At 32.3% G+C, this 23,011-nt stretch overlaps 1 protein-coding gene across 4 annotated transcripts in view; it reads right to left on the bottom strand.

The window, feature by feature from the left end:
- LOC134855629 (excitatory amino acid transporter-like) overlaps positions 1-23,011 on the bottom strand; it is a 77,750-nt gene that overhangs the window by 25,239 nt on the left and 29,500 nt on the right. For all 4 annotated transcript variants that reach the window (XM_063872182.1, XM_063872180.1, XM_063872179.1 and 1 more), the window contains exons 3-5: positions 13,582-13,648; positions 12,790-12,936; positions 12,102-12,253 (exon numbers count right to left, since the gene is read on the bottom strand). In XM_063872182.1, the coding sequence (XP_063728252.1) occupies positions 12,102-12,253; positions 12,790-12,936; positions 13,582-13,648 (366 nt within the window). The remainder of the gene's footprint in view (positions 1-12,101; positions 12,254-12,789; positions 12,937-13,581; positions 13,649-23,011) is intronic.

Consider the following 23,011-nt stretch of genomic DNA (forward strand, 5'->3'; position numbering starts at 1 on the left):
GTAGTGGTGAAAATTGACTTGTTGATGGTGTTGATGGTAGTGATAGTGTTTCTGGTAGTGATGAGGATGTTGTTGTATCCGTAGAAATATCTATGGGGTCATTGGCTAAATTTGGTTCACCTTGTGTAAATGAATGTGTAGTCCAATATGGTAGTCGTGATGTTAGGTTTGGGGGGTTAAAAGGGTTTTCTCGTATTTGTTCAGATGTTGGTGTTGAACCTAAGTAGTCTGAAGGTAGACTTGAAGTGCTTCGTTGTGAAAGAAGTGTAGGGGTTTCTGGTGTGATACCAGTGGTGTTTTCTGGAGTAGTTTGTGTTGGGGATTGAGGTATATCAAAATGAACTCGGGGAGTTTGAAAATTTCTATTTCGTCGAGGATGTATAATTTGTCTATTTATTTCTGTTGTGTTTTGGTTTTGACTAAGGTTTCGTATTCTACTTAGTTCTTGTGGTAGTGTTGGGTAAAGATTATATGTTGGTTCACTTAGAGGTGCTTGTCGTTGAACTGGTTCTAGTGGTTCAGATAAACGAGCGTGCCGTTCTTCAAAGGTGTATGGATTGTCTTGAAAAGAAATTCGTGTAGATGTTTGAGGATTTTGAGTAGTTGAAGGTGGTGTTGGATTATCTTGGGATGATGTCGGTGAAGACTGATTTTGTGACTGTTGGGTAGCAATTTTTGATGGATTTTTGAATTGTTACTTTAGTGAGAAGGTTTATGTTTATTATAATATTCTTCTAAAAAAAGAATTAGGAAAATTGTTGCTAGGGCAAATGTGATGATTGCTTTCTTTATACATTTACATATGGTCAAAATGAGGGATGATAAAAATGTTATAAAGATTACAAACAATAGAAAAATATCAGTTCTACTGAAAATTGTTCGTATCATTTAGACAAGTTGTTAAAATCGTACCTGTGGATATATTCAAGGGTTTTGGAAAGTTGGAGGTATAGTTCAATTATTGTGTAGAAAATTAAGAAAATATTACAAAAAATTATTATGATTATTAGAAAAGATTCGATGATATCAAAAAGAAATATTATAAAAGTTTGGAGTATTGAAAAAAAATGTTTAAAATTGATAAGTATTTGAACGACTGTTTGAGAGAAAAGCATTTAAGAAATGATCTCTTGGTCGAATATTTTTTGCTGTTTGAGGCGATTTTCTAGTGTGGTCGAATTATTTATTAGTTTTTTGACAAGTGGGTTGAGTTTCGTAAAAATTTGTTGGGGGCAATTTTCATGGTGACTGGGAGGTCGTCTTTTTCTTTATTTTTGTTTGTCAAATGATCCGGGGTATGGTGAGATTTTTATACTTTAGGCTAATTAAAATTTTCATTTTGTGACTTTAGGCTAAGTTATCAAATTTGTTTTGGGGGTATTCGTGGTCTGAGTTGGGGAAATATTGTTGATCTTTGGGTTATTAGATAAGGGAGGGGTACGGTATTATGGTGATATTTATTTTAGCTGTCAAGTTGGAGTGGTTTGCTTATTTTTAACCTGGAGGTTGTAAAGTTATAGTTAGAGATGTGCCTGGAGTTCTAGATTATTCGTCTAATTGATCTTAGTTTGAGTTAGAGAAAGTGGCGGATTGGATGAATCCTATTGGTCTATTTTGAACTAGAATTATTGCGTACTTGTGAGCATGTTATTTTGAAAAAATGAAATGAAAAATGTTACGGAGGTTTCAAGATTGTGAAGTGTAAAATTTTAAAATTACTTTTTAAATTCTACTTTCTTTAATATTTTAGATTGGGGGATGAACATTTTGTAGTTTTTACGTGGTTGATTTCGGAGTCTTGTTGTTTTTCTATGTTCTGATTTGTCTATTTCTTCTTGGGGTATTATTTGTTCTGTCATTTTTCTATTTTTTCTTTGTTTTGGAGATTCTTTTTGGTTTTGCGTATTGTTTTTTGTGACGGTTGGTTTTGTGTTTTGATTTTCGGTGGGGTTATCATTTTGTTCTGTGTTTTTCAGATGTGGTTCATTTTGAACGATTTTTAATCCTGTGAAAGAATATAATTGAGTTAATTCACGGAGTGCGTATTCTTTTGGGTAATAAGGTAATAGGTTGTTTCGATGTTGAACGATTTCTTTTTTGTTTGAGTCGATAATTTTATATGTGACATCAGTGGGTTTTGCAATTATTTGGTATGGTCCTTTTCGAAGGGGTTGTAATTTTTTAGAAATTCCTTTTTGAGTATTAAAATTAGGTATTAAAACAAATGTTCCAATTTTTAAATCGGAAGCTGGTGTAAATCGTGAATTGATTTGTTCATTTATATTTTGTCTTTGTAATAATTTTTTTGTTATTTTTTGGTAAATTTCATTGTGTTTCTTATCTCTATTTAAAATCCATTCGGTGTGTGTACCGGAGGCTAATTTAAGAATTTGTGGGTGATGAAAATGATCTTCATCGTGCGTATGTAATGGTAGGTTATAACAAATTGAGTCTTTATTTGGTTGACAATAACCTTGTGCGTTTTTATGGGAATTTGCTGTAAACATTATTGGTTTGCGTGGCTTTTGGTTGAAAACCATTTCGTATGGTGACATTCCTAAAGTTGTCGTGATTTGTGAATTATATGCTAAGGGAAATAATTTTACATCTGCTGACCATTCGGTATATTTTGTATCATTTCCGTTGATGATACATCTAAGATATTCTTGTAGTGAACGGTTCATACCTTCGACTAAGCCGTTTGTCCAAGGTGCATGAGATGTACGTGGTTTGTGTTTAATGTTGTATAAATGACATAGTGTTATTATTTCATTATTTATGAATTCTGTACCATTGTCTGTGACTAAAATTTCTGGTAGTCCGAATTTTGCTATCCAGTGTTCATAGAGTGTTGTATATGCGTAATAAGCATTACAATGTGGTACTGGGTTAAGTGCTACATAGTGTGTGAATGCGTCAACAATTACCATAATGTAGGAGTTTCCTTCTGATGAGGGTGAAATTGGTCCTTTAGTATCAAATGAGATACGGTGATTAAAGTACAGACTTTGTCCTTTAAAATCTTGTTTTTGTGCTATTTGTTTTTGATTTGGGTAAGGTTTATTCAGTTGACATACTATACAATCATTGCATAGTACTTTTATCCAAATTGGTGCATTTGGGAAGTAAAAATTTTGTATAAAATTTGAATATGTTTTCTCTGATCCAGAGTGTCCTTTAATATTTTGTGTATGTGATATATTAAAAGCTATAAGAATCATACTTATAGGAAGACAGGGAACTGTAGATTCATTTAGGTTATACTCTAAAAGGTCTGTTTTTTCGTTAATTGTTGTGTTGTTAAATTTGCGAAAGTATCGGAGGAGTGTTTTATTTCCTAGAATGGTTGAATCTGCTTTGATAGGTTTAGTTTTATATTTATGCCATGATTTCAGTTGTCGAATTACTGGGTCAAGGTTTTGATATTGTTTCAGTGTTGAAATTGTAATTGTTTCTGTTGGGGGGAGAAAAATGTTTTCGATTTCTAATTTAGATAAGGGTATTGTATCAAGTGGGTCGTGAAGGTCAAAAACTTGATTTATTGTGTATTTTGAATCACTTGTTTGGGGTCCTGATAAATTTATTTTATCAGTTAAATCTTCTTTTTCAATTAGTGGAAAATGATCTTTTTTAGGCAGGTGTTGTTTTGTTCGTTTTTGTTGGGTGTTATTTTTTATCCATTGAGAATATGGGATTGGTTTGAAAGTTGAGGTTCCAAGTAAATCAACTTCATAATGATTATTTTGACAATCTAGATAAAGTGGAAAATGTTGTAAATTATTTATTTGTGATTGTTCAATATCAGTTTTTACTGCATATTTGCATTCTAATCGGGGTGATGTTTCGTTTTCTGCAAGGTAGAATTTTATATTTTTGGGTATTTCAACTGTGGTTTTTCGCGTAAGTAATTCAGGTGGTGTATTTCGACTTAAGGTGTCTGGTAATGCAAGATTTTTTCCTGCAGTCCAAACTATATGTAAGTTTGGAAATTTCATTAGAATTAGTTGAAATCTGTAAACTCGGTGGTTTGGGTTAGATTTCTGTGTGAAGAGAAAAATGATTGGTTTGTGATCTGTGAATAAAACTGTGGGATGTTTTGATCCAAGTATCAGAAATTCATATTCTGTAAGTGTATAGATTATGGCTGTACATTCTCTCATTAGAGTTGAGAGTCTTAGCTCTGCTTGAGTGAATAATCGAGAGTTTGCTGATATAAGGTTCATTTTATTTGTACCATTATGTGATTGTAATAGTGCTGCGCCGATGCCAAAGTTCGAAGCATCGCACATTGCATAAAATGGTTGATCAGGGTCTGGAATTGTGTTTGAAATTTGTTCGGTTAAAAGTTTCTTTATTTCTTCGAATCGTGTTTGATGTTCTGTATTCCATTCAAAATTATTTTGTTGTCTAAGGATGTTGTAAAATGGTCGTAGATATAATTGCATTTTATAAACATATTTACTTAAAAAGTTTAACATTCCAAGGAATTCTTGGATTTTCTTTTTATTTGTTGGTGGTTGAAGTTTTTGAATAGCGTCAATGCGTGATTTCAGTGGAGTGATTGTTTTTCTTTCTATGTTATGTCCTAAGAATTTAACTTTTGTCAAAAAGAAGTGTGATTTATCGGGGGCGGCCTTCAGATTTTCGTTCTGAAGTATTTGGTGATATGTTTCTAAAACTTTGAACATTTCGTCTTTTGTTTGTGATTGCATAAAAACATCGTCTAGATAGGTGATTGCGTTTTTCTTGAGTATCAGTGGTCTAAAAATTTTGCTCATAAAAGCTGAAAATGCTGCTGGTCCTATGGATATTCCATAGAATAAGCGGTTAAATTCATATTGTTGGTTTCCGATAACAAATTGTGTTAAACGTCGTGATTGTTCATCTAGTGGCATTTGATTGTATGCACTATTCATGTCGGCGGTTGTGAAGTATTTGCCGTTTATTTTTGTTAAAATAACTTGTATTGGTTCAATGGGCCAATTACATTTTGATTCATCTATGAGTGAATTGAGGTATCTAGCATCGAGAACGATTTTTAATGATTCTCCTTTAGCTAGAATGATAACGGGGTTGATGAATGTGTTGCCTTTTGGTTGTTCTTCTTTGTTTACTGGTGATATAATATTGTATTGTTCTAAAATATCGAGTAATCTGTTTACTTTATCATGTAAGTGAATTGGTACTTTACTTGCTCTTTGTTTTTTGAAAACTGCGTCAGGTTTTAATGGGAGATGTAGTGATGAACTTATTTTACCAACATCGAATTTTGATGTTGCATAGACTGATGAATATTTAATTAGCTGTTTGGCTAATTTTTCGAATTCGTCTTGTGTTATTTGTGAATGTTGGAAGTTAAACATTGTTAAGAATTTTTGTTGGTGCTCTGTGTAATTACTTATGTTGAATGTAGGTTTGAAATATGGAGTTTTTGTGAAATAATCCGTATTTCTGTTTTCGTTACTTATTATATTATTTATAGATAATTCTTCATTAAGAATTGTAGATTGGCATATATCTAGTAATTGGAGTATATTATTTACGCGATAGGCTTTTTCGTGTATTGGTGTTATTGTAGCGTTGGTTTCACAATATCCTAGAAGTCCTAAAGGTAATGTTACTTGGTAAGGTGTGTTGTTATAAACATGTAAAGAAATTATATCTGAATTCGAATTTTTCAAATATTTTATTGAAGAGATTGTGATTTTGAAAAATTTATGAATAGGTTTGAATTCAAAATCTGACATATAAAATTTTTGTTTGTTTTGTTCTTTATCATATTGGTGAACTTGTTTGATTGAAAAATTATAGATGTTTCCTGATAGTGGTTTCAGGTGTTTTCTTTGTTGGTTATATATTGGATAGAATTTCGAAAAGAATGGTGGTTGTTTATTTAATCTTTGAAAAAATGTTAAGGATGTTTCTTTTGTTTTTGTATATTTATCTTTGATTAATATTTTACTATTTAGTATGTTAATTGTTGGTATATACTTTGAAATAAATGGTATTCCAATGATATTATATTTAATATCAGTGATATGGAATATTTGTTTGAATGGTTTATTTAAAATTTTGCTTTGCTCTATTGTTCTGGTAGGGAGGAGAAATAATTGGATTTTTCCGTAGTTTATCAATGTTGATCCTTGTGCTGTTGCTAGCTTGCTGGAGGTTTCCAGAGGTGTTAGCTTTGGGTGTAAGGATTTTATTTCATTCCATGTGGGAATGTTTATTATGTTTGATTCTGCTCCTGAATCAATTAAAAAATCTATTTCAAGGTCTGGTGGTTGAAATTCTTTATTTCTTGGGCTTTCTAAGAGAAATGGTATTGTCCAAATTTTTTCTTTGGGTTGTTCTTTTTGTATATTTTGGTAGATGTGGTTTGTATTCAAGCATTTTGTTTTGGCATTTTGATCTGGTTGTGCTGTAGTATTTTTTGCATTTGTTTCTTGCGTTGTTGGTGTGGAATTTATGGGTGTAGTGTAATGATTTTGAAGAAATTCTGATTGATTTTCATATATATGTGATGGAAAGGGTTGTTCATATATAACAGATTCATAGTCATTTTCGACTTTTATCATATTGATAGCAAGAGTGTTTTCAGTATCACTTTCTGAATCTGATGATGTACAATTTATTTGATTGAGTTGTAACGTATCGGTTACTGTGTCATCAATACCTGGGGGGTCTGATGTTGTTTCTGGATTAGATTGTACTTGATTGATTTGTCTTTGATGTTTAGGTGTACTGCTTCTATGACGATTATTAGATGTATTATAGTGATTATTATTTCGGTGTGGTGATTTGGAATAATTTCTGTAACGATTATTATAACTTGGGTGTCGATTTTGTGAATTATTTCGCGATCTGTTTTGATAATTGTTGTTTGGTCTGTTATAGTTCGATCTATTATATGAGTTATTTCTTGATCGATTGTTTGGGTAATTCTGGTTTCGGTTGTTTGAATAACTTCTATTTCTATTATAGGAGTAGTTTCTATTCCTATTGTATGATGAATTTCGTGATTGGTTGTTTGGATAGTAGTTATTTCTTGGTTGGGAATTAGATCTAGAAACAAATCGTTGTGTATTCGAATTTGATCTGGAGTAGTTATTTCTACTATTTGGTCTATTGTAGTGATTTTGTGATGAATTATACGTGTTTCTTCGTTCTGGTGATCTTCCTCTATAACTTGAGTTATATGGGGATTGATTTCTTGTATAACTTGTATTGTTCGGAAGTGGCTTTCCTGAACTGTTGTTGCTGTATACATTTTTGTTTGGTAGATTTTGATCTTTTTTCATGTATTGATAGAATGATTTATTTGGTTCTTTGTATTTTTGAGGTTTATTTTGACTATCTTGCTGTTTTTGTCTACATTCGGAAATACTATGTCCGTATCGTCGGCAATAATTACACCATTTTTTGAAAGATGGTTTGCCTTTAAAGTTCGGGTTCTTTTCGTAAATATTGAGTATTTCAGTGATTTTTTCAACGAGATCTGTTTCTGATTCTTGTATATTATTAATATTAGTGGGAGTCGTTTCAATTTTGTTAACGTATTGTAATTTCAGATTTTCCGTTTCTTCTAGTTTCATCGTAATTTCTGCTTGTTCTAGTTTGTCTACTAGTTTTCGAAAATCTAAATCGGGTTCTCGAATTGAAGAAGGATGGGATGCTCTCTTTTTTATTGCTATTTTCCTTAATTGTGGTGTTAAGGTCATCATTAAGATTTCTGTCATCTTAGTGTTTTTATAGTCGTGTGTATTTAGTGAATATGCTTTTCGAACTAGTGTTTCGATTCTTACTGCTATTTGCTTGATGGTTTCGTTTGGTAATCTGCGAATTTCATTACATAAAACTCTTTGTTGTTGTTTGTTTCTTTCGGAGTCAAACATTTTTGAAAATTCTTGTGTAAATCTTTTCCAGTTTGATTTTATTTCTTGAGGTAGTACTGAAAACCATTTTTGGGCTGCGCCATCTAAGGTTGTTTGTATTAACGCTGTGCGTCGATGTATCCAATTTTGATGTAGTGGCGTATTTATTGGTTCAGGTCCGATATTTAAAATCAGGTTTGCTGTTACTGCATTTAAATAGTCTTCTACAGAGTATTCAGGGTCTGTTCCTGTGAAAACCATTAAAGGTTTGTTTGATGTTATTGATGATCCACCCATAAGGTATGGATTCATTGTCATTTGTAATGATTCTGCTGCATTTGGCATTTGAGAAAAATTTGAAAGTTGGTTTCTTGTTATTTCATGTTGTTGAAGATAATATGGTAGTGGTATTTCATTTTGCATTTGTGATGGTTGATACGAGTGTGCAATCATTGGATTTTGTTGTTGAATTGGTTGAAAGGATTGTGTATTAATTGGATTTTGTTGTTGAATTGCTTGTTGATGTTGTGCATCTATTGGTTGTGGAGAAAAATTCCTATGATTTATACGTGTTTTCTGTATTCCTTGTCTACGATATTCTTGAGTATTTTGTGCAAATATATCTGGTTGTAGGAAATCTTCATCTGAGGATAAATAATCCATTTGATAAGATGTTTGTTTTTTATTTTTATTTTGTTGAAAAAATGGGTAATTTTCACTGCGATCCTGTGGAGGATTTGGTTGAAAATTATTTGAATTATATTGGGCTGTTGGGTTATCCCAGTTTCGAGGTTTTGTATATTGATTAAAATTCCTTTGTGGTTGATAATTTGTTTTTGACGGATGTGTATAATTATAATTATGGTCTGCAAAGTTGTTTCTAGTGAATGTTTTGCGTGTTTTTGATGGTATTGTCACGGGTTTGTATGTTTGATAATCCATATGTGAATATTTAGGGGCAACCGAAGGTTTTACGGTTGATTGTAAGGTTACCTGTGTTTGTGAAGGATTTGTATTTCTTGGTGTTGTTAAATTTGGGCGTATTGGTGAAATACTTTGTTGTGTAGTTGTTGTGTGTACAATTTCTTCATTTATGAAGTGTGATGGTGTCTGGATATCTTGTTGAGTAAGATTCCTAGTTCCATTGAGGTTTTCATTGTGTATGACTGTAGAGTTTAAACTATTATTTTGTGTATCGGGTAAAAATGTATTATAGTTTAATGGTGTTGCATCAATTGTTAATGGTATTACTCTTACATAGTCTCTTATGTAAGATATTGTACCTATTGCTTGACTTGAGATTGATTGTGGGAAGCTTATAAATGCGGGATGAGACCATTCGGGGTCCCAAACATAATCTGATTGTTCTGTGATAGCGGTTTCATCGTTCGAATTTTGGGGTCTAAAATTTTTTCTTGCTTGTGCAATTAAATCAATATTGTGTGTGAAATAATCTATTATGAACCATGCTAAAATTTTTTGTAAATCGTGTCTGGTATGTTGTGAAACGTCGTCTTTCGTGAAATTTTCTTTAATGACGTTCAAATAACTAGAGAGTAGTGTGATTTCATGTCGTACTCTTAAATGTTTAGATGTGTCTGTCGGTGAGACATTTGTTAATGGTAGTTCATTTTCTAATATTGAAATATAACTATATATTATTGCGAAAACTTCATTGGTGAAAATGGAGTTTGCTCTTTGTGAGTTATGGTATTGGATGCTTTTTATATATTCTGAAAAGACTTTTGAAAATTCTAAATCGAGATCGTCTGTTTGAATAGTATATGTTCTATTATTATGGTTTGGGGAAGTGAATTCTATAGAGTAGATTCCATACTGTTGTGTTATGTTGCATATATCTTTTAGATAGTGATCTATGATTTGTCTTTTGATTTTTACATCGGGGAACTCTGTTTTACATGGACTAATTCCGGGTTCAAATAAATTTATGAGTAAATTTTGACAAAATAAATGTTGTCCTCTATCAGTATCTGCGTCTACTATAAAGGGAAAGATTTCATCATCATCTGGAGTTTCTTCACCTGGAGTGTGTGTTGAGCTCATTTTTTCGTTCGATGACTGTTAATATGTAATTATTAATGTGTCGAATTGGTTGATTCCAATTGTATAGATGTACTGGTTTGTGTTTGTACTGCTTTTTTATTCTTCTTTTTCCTCTTTGTGATGAATTTGAAGTTGTTTCTGAGTCAGAAAAATATAATTGATCGTGAAGTGGGTAATTTTTATCTACTGATTCTTTTAGTTTGTAAAGTTCGTCTAAACTGTTGGTTTCTGATTCTGAAAATGCGTTTCGATTCTTTGAAAATCTTTTTCGTGTTATTTGTCTTTGTTTAGTTATTATTTTTCTCTTTAGTGTTTGTCGTTTTGTGCGAATGTATCCAACTGTTTGTGTATGAGGTGTGATTACAAGGTCGTATTTTTTGTTATCTATTTCACAATTGTGTAAAATGATTGTTTGTTTATTTCCTAGGTTTTTAAATGACATAAGGTTTAGGATGACGGATGCAAAAGGTTGTTAAATGATTTCTATTTTCTTAAACTGTTAGTTCTTACGATTTTTTGGTTAGCTTAACCTGGGTCTTTTTGTTCAGGGTTGGAGAGAAAAGTATATCGATTCCGGAGAATGATTTTACTTTCTCGTGACTAGTATAAGCTAAGGTGTTAACTTACTTAATCTTACTTAAGGGAGTGATTGTGTTCAAGGGTTGGAGAATAGTAAATCGATCCACAAGGTTCAGGTATAATTAGAACGCGAGTAGTTCGTTAGGTACTATTTTAAACTTACTAAGTCTAAGATTTATCCTGGGTCTGGTAAGAGGGGGGGTCAAGTGAAGGATGAATAACCGAAGTTCTTCACTGCTTATCCTAATTTGAATGATTAGTTTTGTTTAAAAATTTCTATTAGTCTTGGGTTTTTAGAAAGGGTTGGATAGTGAATCGACGTTTGAGGTCGTTAGACACTAATTAAGTGGGTGGGGGAGAACAAAGTTGTTCTGTTTGATCCAAGGATAAGCCTTGATGATCAAATTTAAAATTTAATTAAGTAGAAAATGATTTAAGATCCAAGGATAAGCCTTGATGATCTGGTTTTAAAATTAAGTGACTTTAAGTTTTAATAATGTTTTAATTTGTGTAAAGTAAAGATTTAGTGTTTTTATGATATTAGTGGGTTTGATGATTGCTGTTATGTTTTAGGTGATGAAGCTGGAACAACAGGATGATTTATGATTACTAACCATTTATTGTCATGCTACTAATTTTTATTTTTATTTTCCAATAAATATTTTTCAAACATGTTTTGTATAATACTGCAGAATTTTAAGAAAACGATCTTAGATCTTTTTATCAATCGTTATTGTATAATATTAATTTTGTTTAGCGCCTGAAATGATTTTGAAGATTAGCTTCAAGGTTTTATGTTTGCAAATGGAAATCTAAATTCATTGCAAGTAGTATTCGAAATATAAAAGTTTGTTCTGGCTTTTGCCGAACTATCATATAACTATACGGCAAGTTTCTACTTTGTCGTATGTCGTCTTTGGTTCGATGTCTTCTTCCAATTCCGGGTAGTTCTATTATGGTTCGGAATATTGGCTCTGATCTATTGAGTCGGAGAGACATTTCAATTAAATTATTGTCGTATAACATTTTGTAAATGTTTTTGTCTAATTTCTAATCTATTCTTGGTTAATTCTAATCTAATAAGGTCTTGTTCGAGACTTATGGTCGCACCAGATGAGTTATGACTGGGGCGTAACTCATAGAGTAATTTCGGATAGGGTACACCGTCTGCTCGTCACGCTATCTTATTTTCGGCCGGATAGATTCGTGCAACTTCTTAGTCTAATACCGATCCTAATCTTACTCTTATACTATCTAGTCTCAGGTTGTTTAACTAGTCTCTGCTAGGCTCAATAGATCTAGGGTATACTGGTTTATTGCGGCTGCTGAAGTGCTCGGGAGAGTCCAACTAATTTCTAAGTTAAATTCAAATCTCTCTGGTGCTGAAATTACAAGTAACTTCAGCACTTACAAATAAGTGGGTTGTTAGTTAGATGGATCATGATTGGTTAATATTAAATACTTTACATTGGTAAAACATTTAATTTATCCAATCATAAAATATAGTTTAGATCAGGTTCCAGATTGCTCCTTTCAATAATTTTTGTCTGTTCCGACTTTTTGCTACTTATTATAATCTCTAACCTAAGACATTCATGCCATTGGCGTACTCCACTCCACTCTGCTGGTAGACTGTAGTCACCTCTCCTGTCTTGCTGTCGTTCACTTCCACAGCCTTGAAGCTGGTCCTCGCCTGCTGGAAACACGCCTGCACCAGATTGTCCGGAAACATGTTTCTAAACACAAACAGGGTTCAAATAAATAAATTTTTTAAAATAATATATGTAGAATAAATTCAAACACAAGTATACACAAAAAACAGCTTAAGTCAAACTCCTTTCTTGAAAAGTCTTCACAATTGGTCAGAAATTATTAACAAATTCTAAAAAAAAGTTACCCAATCTGTCAAGTTTGAAAAAATTGAAAAACAAAATCAATTTTTGCGCGGTTTGTGCGCTGTTTCAATCGAAAAAAAAAATGATCCTGAAGGTGCAAAATTTAGGATTTTTTCAATAAGAAAAGTGTTAAAACTTTGCACTTTCGTGATCAAAATACAAAGCGATCAAATTAAGTGCTTACAGATTTTCTTAAGCTTCTCAAAAAAGTATATCAATTTTAAGCATACGAAAAATCGACAAAAAAAGTATCCGAGTATACGAAAAAAAAGTATTTGAGTTTTTGCGAACATGTAGGGATTCAAACCGGGGTCAGCTATCGGGCACCTAATTCCGTTTTTGCATATTATTGTATCAGTCAACATGGTCACTATCACCTGACGAGGTCGAATAGTGCGTCGATGGTGTTTCCCTTAAATGCGTCTGGCTTCTCCGTGAACTGGTCCTTTGGGTTGGCCTTCGGGTCCCCCGGGTGGATGACTATGACCATGATCAGACCCAGAATTGTGGCCATGATGGTGGTGCTATAAAAAAAATTAAGGTCATTTCGATCAAACGGATTGAAGGCCAGCTTTTAAAAAATCCTCGAAGAAAATTTACACTTACGGTTTTGCAACGAGAAAAGTTTCAAAGAAAATAGCTGAATTTGGCACTCGAAGTATAAAATAAATATGATTTTTCGAGTCATTTTTAAAAAAAAATGAGATATTTAGTTTTTAACTTCTATTTTCTGAATTTTTCATACAAGTTAAAAATTTGCTAGAAATAATTCAACGATGAACTTCAGCAAATTGTTAGGTTAACTACTAAAGGTACTTATTTACAAATGAAAGGCTCCTTCGAAAAAACATCAGTGAAAATTTGTCTTAAGAGTCACGATAAAAACAGCCGAACAAAAAACGAGTCCGAGGTCATCTTGATCTGGTGTCTACTGTTCTGATTGCTTGCAGTGTGTACCTTGAAGAAGAAAGACCCTCATGTGCAAAGAACCGAATGCGCAAACAAGTTTCAGCCTATCAGAGCTCAGTGTTTAAAAACTCAAAAGAAATAAGCAATAATAAGTTCAGTCTCTGCTTTGGACATGTTAAAGGGCATAATTGGTAGACAACTTTCGCACATTCATTCTTTCGCGCTTGAGAATATGAAAATAGCCCCCCCCCCCCACCTACCTAAAGTAGTAGAGGAGTGCCTTGGAACCCATCTTCCCACTCGCTTCAGAGTCCAGGGCAGTTACTCCTGAAACACATCACAGACAAAACTAAGACTTGATAGTATGGCGTTGAAGGTGAAAAAGTTGATATGGATCTAGATTAGTGTAACAGTGATTGTCACGTTAATTGAAATCCAGGTTCTACATTTTAACCAAGGCAGCCGGTGGCGGTGCAGATTTTTGTAGAAAATTGTCCTATTTCAGTTATTGGCGCAAAAAATGTCCAATTTTTTTTCATTTTTCCTACAAACCTTGTGTTGTTTTCTTGTTTAGTAATAGTGAATGAAAATAGACACAAATTGGATATCATTGTATAGTTTGATACCTTAAAATAATTAATTTAAAATTGGTTATTGTTCTGACCATTTAAAAAATGGGGAGGAACTTTATATTCGGATGTGTTTGCTTTTTTCCTTTTTTTTCTTTTTTTTGTTTTCCACAAAAAATCAGCTACCACAAATAATCATCGCAGAGAGTTGAGGGACCTATCATATTAAGTCGCGATTTCAGCTCTTTCAGTCGTGATTCGAACGATAATTAAAAAAATAAGAAAAAAGATTCCCAAATAAAAAAAACGGTATAAAATTTTTGATTTTTTGTCTGAATTCGAGCGAGAAAAGCGAGCAAAGAAAGCGAGGGACACGCTTATTTATGCTTATTTAGGCAATTTACAATAGCTTATTTATGCTTTGTTTTAATTTTACTCGAGTAAAATTAGTTTTTGGAGATTTCTAATGCCATTTTGGGAATTACCTTTCAACCTTTTTTTCGATCTTCAAACTTAACGACCTTTTTTTTTAGGTGGAGGAAACGGATTTTCCAAAATCAATATAAATATTCCAGTTTGACCAAAAATTTGAAAAAAAAGAGTTTCTGGGAACTTTTTGAAAAATTGGACCAAAAAACGCGTTTTTTCGGCGCGCGTTTCACCCTCAAAATTAATATATTTTGGCACCGAAGGGGCCTTTAGAAAAACTCAAGTGTCCATCAGCCAAAATTGGAGATCTGAAAACAGTACAAGGGGAGTCGAATCCCTGAGGGGGGTGGCATCCACGAATTGCAGCTCTTTGCTAATTGAAACTACGAGCATTAAAACTAAGTTTAGGTTTTGAAACAATTCAACGCTCTTTTCAGGTTTTTAATTTCTAGTTTATTGTGAAAATATCATTATCACCGAAAATTACAGAAGTTCACGCCTAAAAGCTGTCCACTTTATTTGACAAGAACACTTATTTTGAAAACAAAACTATGGAAAACAATACGCGCCTAAATAAGCACAGATTAGAAAAATGAGATAGAATTTTTGAACGGCAGAAAAAACTGTACACGATTATTTGTGTTTTCTGGTGCTGAATTAACCACATTGCTGCTGGTAGCATATAGGGAAAAGTCGAAAAGATTTCATTAGAAACAAATCCAACCAACATAGTTTGATTTGTTATATAAAAGTTGTTAACAATTTTTGATATGTAAAAAGATTATCCATATTATTTTTCGAATTGACTACAACTAGAGTTAGAGCTGCAACAAAACAAATGACGTGCTTTATCATGAGAATATTCTCTCATGTGGCCGTTTTATGTTCTCTCTCATGTAAAAAAAATCCGTTTTGATTTAAAAAAAATCACTGAAACAAATGGTTCACTGATCATGACTCCATTGAGGCTCTAAGCGTAATTAGCGTCAAAATCCATAAACCGTTTGATTTTTTTTCAATTGAAATGCGGATAAATTTTATTTTTTTAATATTTCTTAAAATGCCAAATCAGAACAGTTTTTTGCATTTGATTTACTAGATTTGTTCCATCATAATGTCAATTTAGATGTACTATTTATCAATAAAATTCAATAATTTTTCAACGACAATTTTTTAGGCCAAATATTATCACAAAATCAAATTAAAAGCATACCCTAATTTTTTTCCAGTTTTTTCTATTCTTTAATAACCGAAAAATTTTAATGTAAGCAGTATAGAATCTGTATAAAATGAGTATATAAAATGGAGACAAAAATCGATTTAAATTGATTTTAACTGATTCTATTATTACTCGAAGTCTGTACAAAAAATTTCTTAAAAAAATTTTAAAGTGTATTTATATCGATTTTTGAGCTTTTTTGTATCAAACTAAATCATTTTTTATAGATCTTTGCTACATTATCTGATAAAATAGATTATATTCCAATTTTTGTCAGTACGGAAAGTTGTTAAAAAAATTACTCCTCATAAAAATCACGATTTTTTTGGAACAATGAATTAATTATTTCTGTTTATTTTGATTTTTTAAATTTTTTTTGAAATTTGCTGAAACAAATCAGATGTTTTATTAAAATTTTTAAGTGTTGAGAAATGGGAAAAATGGCAGAAAAATATCAAATCAGATGGAAAAAACATAATGTTACGAAAATGAGATTAAGCTGCTGCTGCTTCATAAATTGAATTTTTCAAATGGTTTGTGAATTTTGGAATACAGTTAATTTTGTTATATAAAATTTGATATCATTTTTTGATACAAAAAAAAATTATCCATCTTTTTTTTTCGAATTGAATACTACTAGACAGGGGCGGATCTAGGATTTTCTCGAGGGGGGGCGGATTTTCAAAAAATTTTCCAAAATTTTGACGATCTTTTTTTTTTTTTAGGTCAACCAAATTGACTTATCGAACTCTCCCAAAGCACTGTCTTGCCCCTATTTTGGCAAAATTTTTTGCGCCGCACTTTTTGAAAAATGTTGACAAAAAAATCGCGTTTTTTTGGCGCGCGCTCCCCCTCAAAGTTAGTATGTATTGGCGCCAAAGGCGCTTTTAGAAAAATTTTAGTGTCGGTCGGCCAAAAATGGATGGACTGAAAAAGTATCAAAGGGGGGACCCTTTGGGTCGGCAGGGGGTCGAATCCCTGAGGGGGGGGGGGGGGCGTCCGCCCCTGCTACTAGATTTGAAGCTGCAAGAAAAAAAATTTCCTGCTTTATCATGAGAACATTCTTTCATATGGCCGTTTTTGGACGTTTTTTTATCTAAAAAAAATCACTGAAACAAACAGTTCACAGATCATGGCTTCAATTAGGCTCTTAGCGTATTTTCCTCTCTTAGCTTATATAGCGTCATAATCCGTAAACCGTTTATAATTGTTCATTAAAGTTCATTCACTTATTATTTCTTTAAAATATCAAATCAGAACAGTTTTTTTGCCTTTTATTCACAAGATTTCTTTCATCATAATGTTAAATTAGATGTACTATTTATCAATAGAATTCAATAAAATTTTACTAACAATTCCCATTAAAAATACCGTGCCTTGAGAATTGGGAATAAAGGAAAAAGATTATCAATTTAGAGGAAAACAATGACAAATAAAAACAATAATGCGATTAAACTGCTTCTTTTTTTGCAAACACTTTCGCAATATTCTTTTTTTGCCATTTTCTCAAGCGTTTTTACAAGCCACCAATTGCAAAAATTGCTTTTTGCAAACACTTTCGCAATATTCTTTTTTTGCTATTTTCTCAAGCGTTTTTACAAGCCACCAATTTCAAAAAACTCAACGTCTGTGAAAAATGCAACCGTTAAAGATGGAAAAATTTTACAATTCACTTTTCTTTTTTCAAAATCATATTTAAGACTGAATGTTTCAATCAAAGTCCAGACTTTAAAAAAATTTGTGACTTTTTCAGATTTATAACCATTTTTTAGAGACAAAACGAAACTGTTTCTGATTTAAGAACTTGCCAACTATTTTGCTGTGCTTTTGTTTTCATTTTGGTATGTTGAAGGCCCTGTGTTATTTATAATTGTCATAAAAATTAACCCTAGAATAAATCAGTTCAAATAAACAACTCAACTCAACTTCAAATTTTTTCCATTTCAATAGAAAATGGTGCATGTTTTCGGTCACTTCACAATTTCTTGTTCCAAAAGAAATTGGCGAGCAAAAGGCCCCAAGGAAAATTCCTTTTAACGAGAAAAAAATGTGGACACAGAATGTCTTTTTGCAGTGTTTCGAACTGTTCTAATTTTAATGTAGTATCGATCACTTTCACCTCGATTTGTCAAAACTGCTAATGCAGTTTTTTCCCTTTAGTTGCTTTATGTTAGTAACAAAACACTCAAAAATTACAATTGAATGCTCTGATAAAAGCGCATTAAGACTGCCTGTTGCGACCAAATTTTTATTAGAGACAAAATAAACTTTTTAGAACCGAAGAAAAACCAGCTTGAAAGTTAAAATAAAATTTTCCCACAAAAACCGCCCACTCTTGTTTTTTATCCGCAAAGATTCAACAGCCAATAAAAGCCAACCAACATTTAAGTTAGGCTGCGTAAAATTTTTCATTCAAAAAATTAATAATCTGGAAAAAGCTGAACAAAAAGTATCGCGCAAAAAAGCATTAACTTTGGAGATGTATTTCAGGTAATCGAATTTGAATCAAAGGACCATTTTCTTTTTTAATGCACTTTGAAATGTGCATATCAGTGAAATTAAAATCCGTTTAATTTTTCAAGTATGGAGCACTGTATAAAATTAGAGAGATCACACGATTTCAGCTTTACCTTTGATGATGCAACAAAATATTGAGAGAATCAGTTTTTTTATCTGATACTATTTTCACTTTCTTTTTTGAGTGAATAATTCCCTGATAATTTCTTTTTCTAGAATGGGTCATATAATTAGGACAAATTGCAACCCGGGTTGTTCCCATCAAAAATTAGCGATCGAAATTGGAAAAAAAAACTTCAGTGCTTAATGAATTAGAGGTGTTTTAGCGATTTAAGCGTTGAATTTTCGTGATTTAGTGATTAATTATTTAAATACCTCAACCCCCTATTTACTCCCTCCCCCTCCTCGTTTTTACCCCTTTTCGTTTACAGCCCCGTCAGTTAATGCGGGGTGTGCGGTGTGGAATGTGTGGTGTGTAACGTGGGATGTGGAATGTGTGGGGAAGAGTTGTCCCCCTACGTTTAAATCTCTGCCCCAACTCCTAACTAAATTCGTAAATCCAAAGGAAATCGAAAAAATTGAGAAAAAAAAACAAAAACAAAAAACGAATGCTGTGACAAAATTTAAAGTTCTAATCGTTATAATAAATGAGAAGAAAATAAAATAATTTAAAGCTCCAAAAGGTAATGCGATTGAATCAGCGATGAATTCGCATTTTTAAAGCTAATTTTTTCTTTATTTTCCAGCGCTAACAAGTCATTGATAAATCATCACTAAATCATCTATGTTCTTCATTAAAAAATTGTTAATTCATTGATCTATGAAATAACATGGTATCCATGAAAATTTTAATAAAACTGGACAAGCATTTTTTCATCAATGATTTCCACTGGGAGCTCAACCCGCGAAGAATAATCGGTATCTACATTAAAAAAGAGGTTACCACAAAGAAGTTAGCCTCTCAACAAATTTCATCTAATTTTGGCTGAGAAACAAAAAATCCAGACCAGTCTTCCTCGACGCTATTTTTAGAATCCGAATCGCTTCCTAAAAATTTGAGTCTGTTAACTTATTTGACCTTGTACGAATTTTTTTGACAAAAATAACCAGCCTAAATCAAAACTTTTTTTCATTTTTGAGTGGTTGAAACAATAACATATCATTTTCTAAAAACTTTTAGAAAAATATCTAAAATTCACCAGATACAAAAAACCAGATATAAACCAGATATGAAAACTGTTTGACATCTCCAAAAAGACAAAATTTTATCTGTACTTATTAATAAATTCTTATGTCATATCAAAGATAACAATAAAAAAATAAGAAAAAAATCATCTCAATTGAAAAAAAATATGAAAATTTGTTTTTTTATTGGGGCTGTGATGTGCACTGAAAGCGCAGACTCTCAACAAGTTCTCCTCGGAACAATTGAACAATCGAAATTTTGAGATAACTTCAATTGATTAAAGTTTTCAACAAAGTTAAGCAACAGTCGCAGATCTATCGGATATTACAAAAAATTCTATCCAACAATTAGCAAAAAAATTTCTGAGAACAAAAATTTTGAATTTAAATTTGAACCATTGAGCAAGAAATTGTAGCTGGAAAAAATGAGCCCACAAATTGTGACATTTCAGCCAAAAATGCTTTTTCACGAATAGTATTGTGAGTCACAATACTATTCGTGAAAAAGCAGTTTTGGCTGAAATGTTTGATACAAAGTTAAGCAAAACTGTTCGTATCAGCGCGAAGCCCTGAATGTTCCGACTGCTTTTTAAGGTCTACGGAGCAGTAATAGCTTGAAAAAGAAAAAGTAAGAGAAATAAAATAAAAACGTTTGTCTTTTTGTAAAAATCATCACCCCACACGCCATTTAAAATACAAAATGATAAATTTCGCTCCTAGTAACAAATAAATTAAGGCAAATAAGTTTTCTTCAACTAATTTGGAACGATTTCTGCGGCGAATTAAATATCCGCTTGCCCGTACATAGTGCGAAAAATATCGCTCGTTAATTGTTCCAAATTGGCCAGAATGGCAATCTTTAAACCCCATAACTTTACGAAAAAGTTCACAGGTAAATTTTTTTTCAAATTAAAGCCCAGGACAACAATACCTTTTGAATGATGTTGAAAATTCCGTCAAACATGGCTAGTTAAAAAGACGAAAGTTTGTCTGAAGAAAAAAAACCCACCCCGAGCACAACTAATCCGTTACTTTCGTTACGAAATTTGGAACATTAATCTTGCGCAAATGCAAGGAAATGTTAGAATCAATTTAATATAATGTTGCTGTTTCCCAATTTTATTATTTTTTCGACAGTTATTCCAGCGCAACAATTTTACCAGCTTACTCGCTAAACTTATGATGGAGTTCTAGCCAAGAAAACCTGCTGAAATTTTCCATATATAATAAATATTTTTTCTCATCTTTTTCAGTAACGAATTTGAGCTTAAAACTATTTTGATTTGTTCGCGAACAATATTTGAACCGGATCGTTTCGCCGCTTATGCGTTGGAAAACGAAATATGCATTTGACTTGTTGAAAAAACAACAATCTCCCCATAAATATTCTTTCACTTTCTTCAAAAGTTGGAGAAAAAAAGCGTTTAGCTACGATAAGCTCGCGTAATACGCTGAAATTAACAAGCCTAATTGTGAATAGCATCTGAGAAAAAAATAAGGTATCGAGAAAACTTCGAATATTTTTTACGCTAACAGATTGGATGAAATTTCACAATGTTACAACAATATACATAGTCGAACAGCCAAAACGATCGGATTTGGGCACGTTGCAACCTTCGTGATGTCGAAGAAACTCGATATCAGGGTAAAAGCAAAATAATCTGTCGTGGGATCACACAGGATCAGATTTCAGCTGCTACAGCCTCAATTCACAAGCGAATGATCAAATGTCAAGAAAATGGCGGGAAACATTTTCAACATCTCTTGAAATGAATCGTTTTTACTTTATATAAATTTTCCACATCTCGTCTATAATGTGTTAAATTTTCATTTGTCCACGTCAATTCAGTTAGAAATGACAGCCTTTTCAAAAGTCTCATAAGTTTTGAAACACCATGTATTAGGTCATTGGCTTAGTTGTCTTATGAAACAACATCATCCATTCCATTGTACTGGCCGTTATTTAAATATTTTTAGGTGTATATAACGATTAAGAAATAGGATTTTTTTGTATAAAATCATTTTCTTTGAATTATTGTTCAAATTAATTTTTCCTTAAGTTCTTTTTTTCTTGGATCTTATAGGCTACATGCAGATTGAATGGTTACTTTTAGGTCAAGCAATTCTTTTGATTTATTGACGAACCAAGAGTAATCAATTCTTCTAAAGTTCAGGAACTTACTGCGGATACTGTTTAATGCCTAAGTATAGATGAAAATAAACTGAACCACATTGTTTTTGATCGAATTAAAACAAGTAGACCAAATCAATACTTATCCGCATTTATTTAGCCGACCATCAGAATCGGCACATTATTTATGTCTGTCACGGTAATAAATTCACTTTTAAATCCCCCAACTTTTCTTCCCTTTCCCCCCAATTTTATTAACTACATCGCCGGACAAAATCCGGGTAGGCAGGGCATGTTGTGAATCCCACCGCTGCGTGTAAATAATTAATCCGTAAGTTATTAACCGCGAGTATCAAAAAGGCTAAGTTACACCCAATGCAAAATCAGACAAATTTTTAAATCTTGAAAAATAAAGGGAAAAATATATAATAATAGCTTTAAAAAAGAAATTTTTAAAATTTAAGAAATAAAAATTCAAATTTTACAAAAGCTTGTTCTAAAGTTTATGAACTTATCTTTTTGCATCATAGCAAAATGTTCCTTCAAAATTTGTCTTCATTTTTTTCTCGTTCTTTTCAGCGTGACAATAGGGTAATCTAGCGTGTATACATAAATGTGGTTGAATAATTTAGTATATGGGGAGCTATGGTATTACTACTATACTATCTGTCACACTCGATTATTGATGAGGTATATGGAGAATTTATGGCCAGCAACCACCAACAGTCACTATAATTTAGCACACTTTTTGTTAGTGTCCTGTTATTTTTTTGATTTTTCAGTTATTTTTTGGTCTAGTTTTCTGGTAGGCAAAATTGGTGGAATTTTCAAAATATGCTTGCTGAGCTCAGCTTGTTTTCTCGGCCTAATTTAAATGAAAGATAATTAAAAACCTTTAAATTGGACTGCTGTGAGCATTTTTTTTAATGTTGGTGCTGCAACGTTTTTGTGAAGGGGGAAATATTTTGAGTTTTACATTAATTTTGAATTCATATACAAACAGACGAGACCTACTTAAAAAAAAATCTAGGTAAAATCCGCAGGCCATTCTGCTAATTTTTTTCTGCCATTCCCTCCCTGATATTCACTAGTTATCTTGCATACATGGTGGCTGGTTATGCATTTAGTTATAACCCGGTTTAGTTAGGAACATCAAAAAAGTTGAGTAAATCAAAAGCTCAGAGGGAAAAACAACAAAATGAAGAAAAACACCATCAGCAAACCTGCAATAAAATCAGCAAAAAAACTGGGCAGCAAATTTAAAAAACTACAATTTGAAGCTGCCCTTCAAAAATGGCAAAAGCAAACTGTTTTTGTTTCAAAATATCGATCAAAATTGACAAATTATGTTGAAATTCCCGCAAGGTTTTTAATAGCAGTCATTGCAACCCTAGCTTTCAAGCAAGCAAAGAAATAAATGAAAACTTTCTTTTCATTTTCTCGTAAGCTATACAAGGTACAATGCTATAATTTTGACACATGGATGCCCGGGTTGAAGTCTCGCCGTTAATTATTTTGGTACAAGTATGATAGTTGTGTCACAAAAATTAAGATGGTTACCTGAAGAAAATTTGTTAGGCCTTAAGAACCTTCGAAAACATGGTTCGCATTTGTTTACCTGTGTTTTTAAAGTTTTCACA

The sequence above is a fragment of the Symsagittifera roscoffensis genome, chromosome 10 (assembly GCF_963678635.1).
Source record: "Symsagittifera roscoffensis chromosome 10, txSymRosc1.1, whole genome shotgun sequence".
Classification (NCBI taxonomy): domain Eukaryota; kingdom Metazoa; phylum Xenacoelomorpha; order Acoela; family Convolutidae; genus Symsagittifera; species Symsagittifera roscoffensis.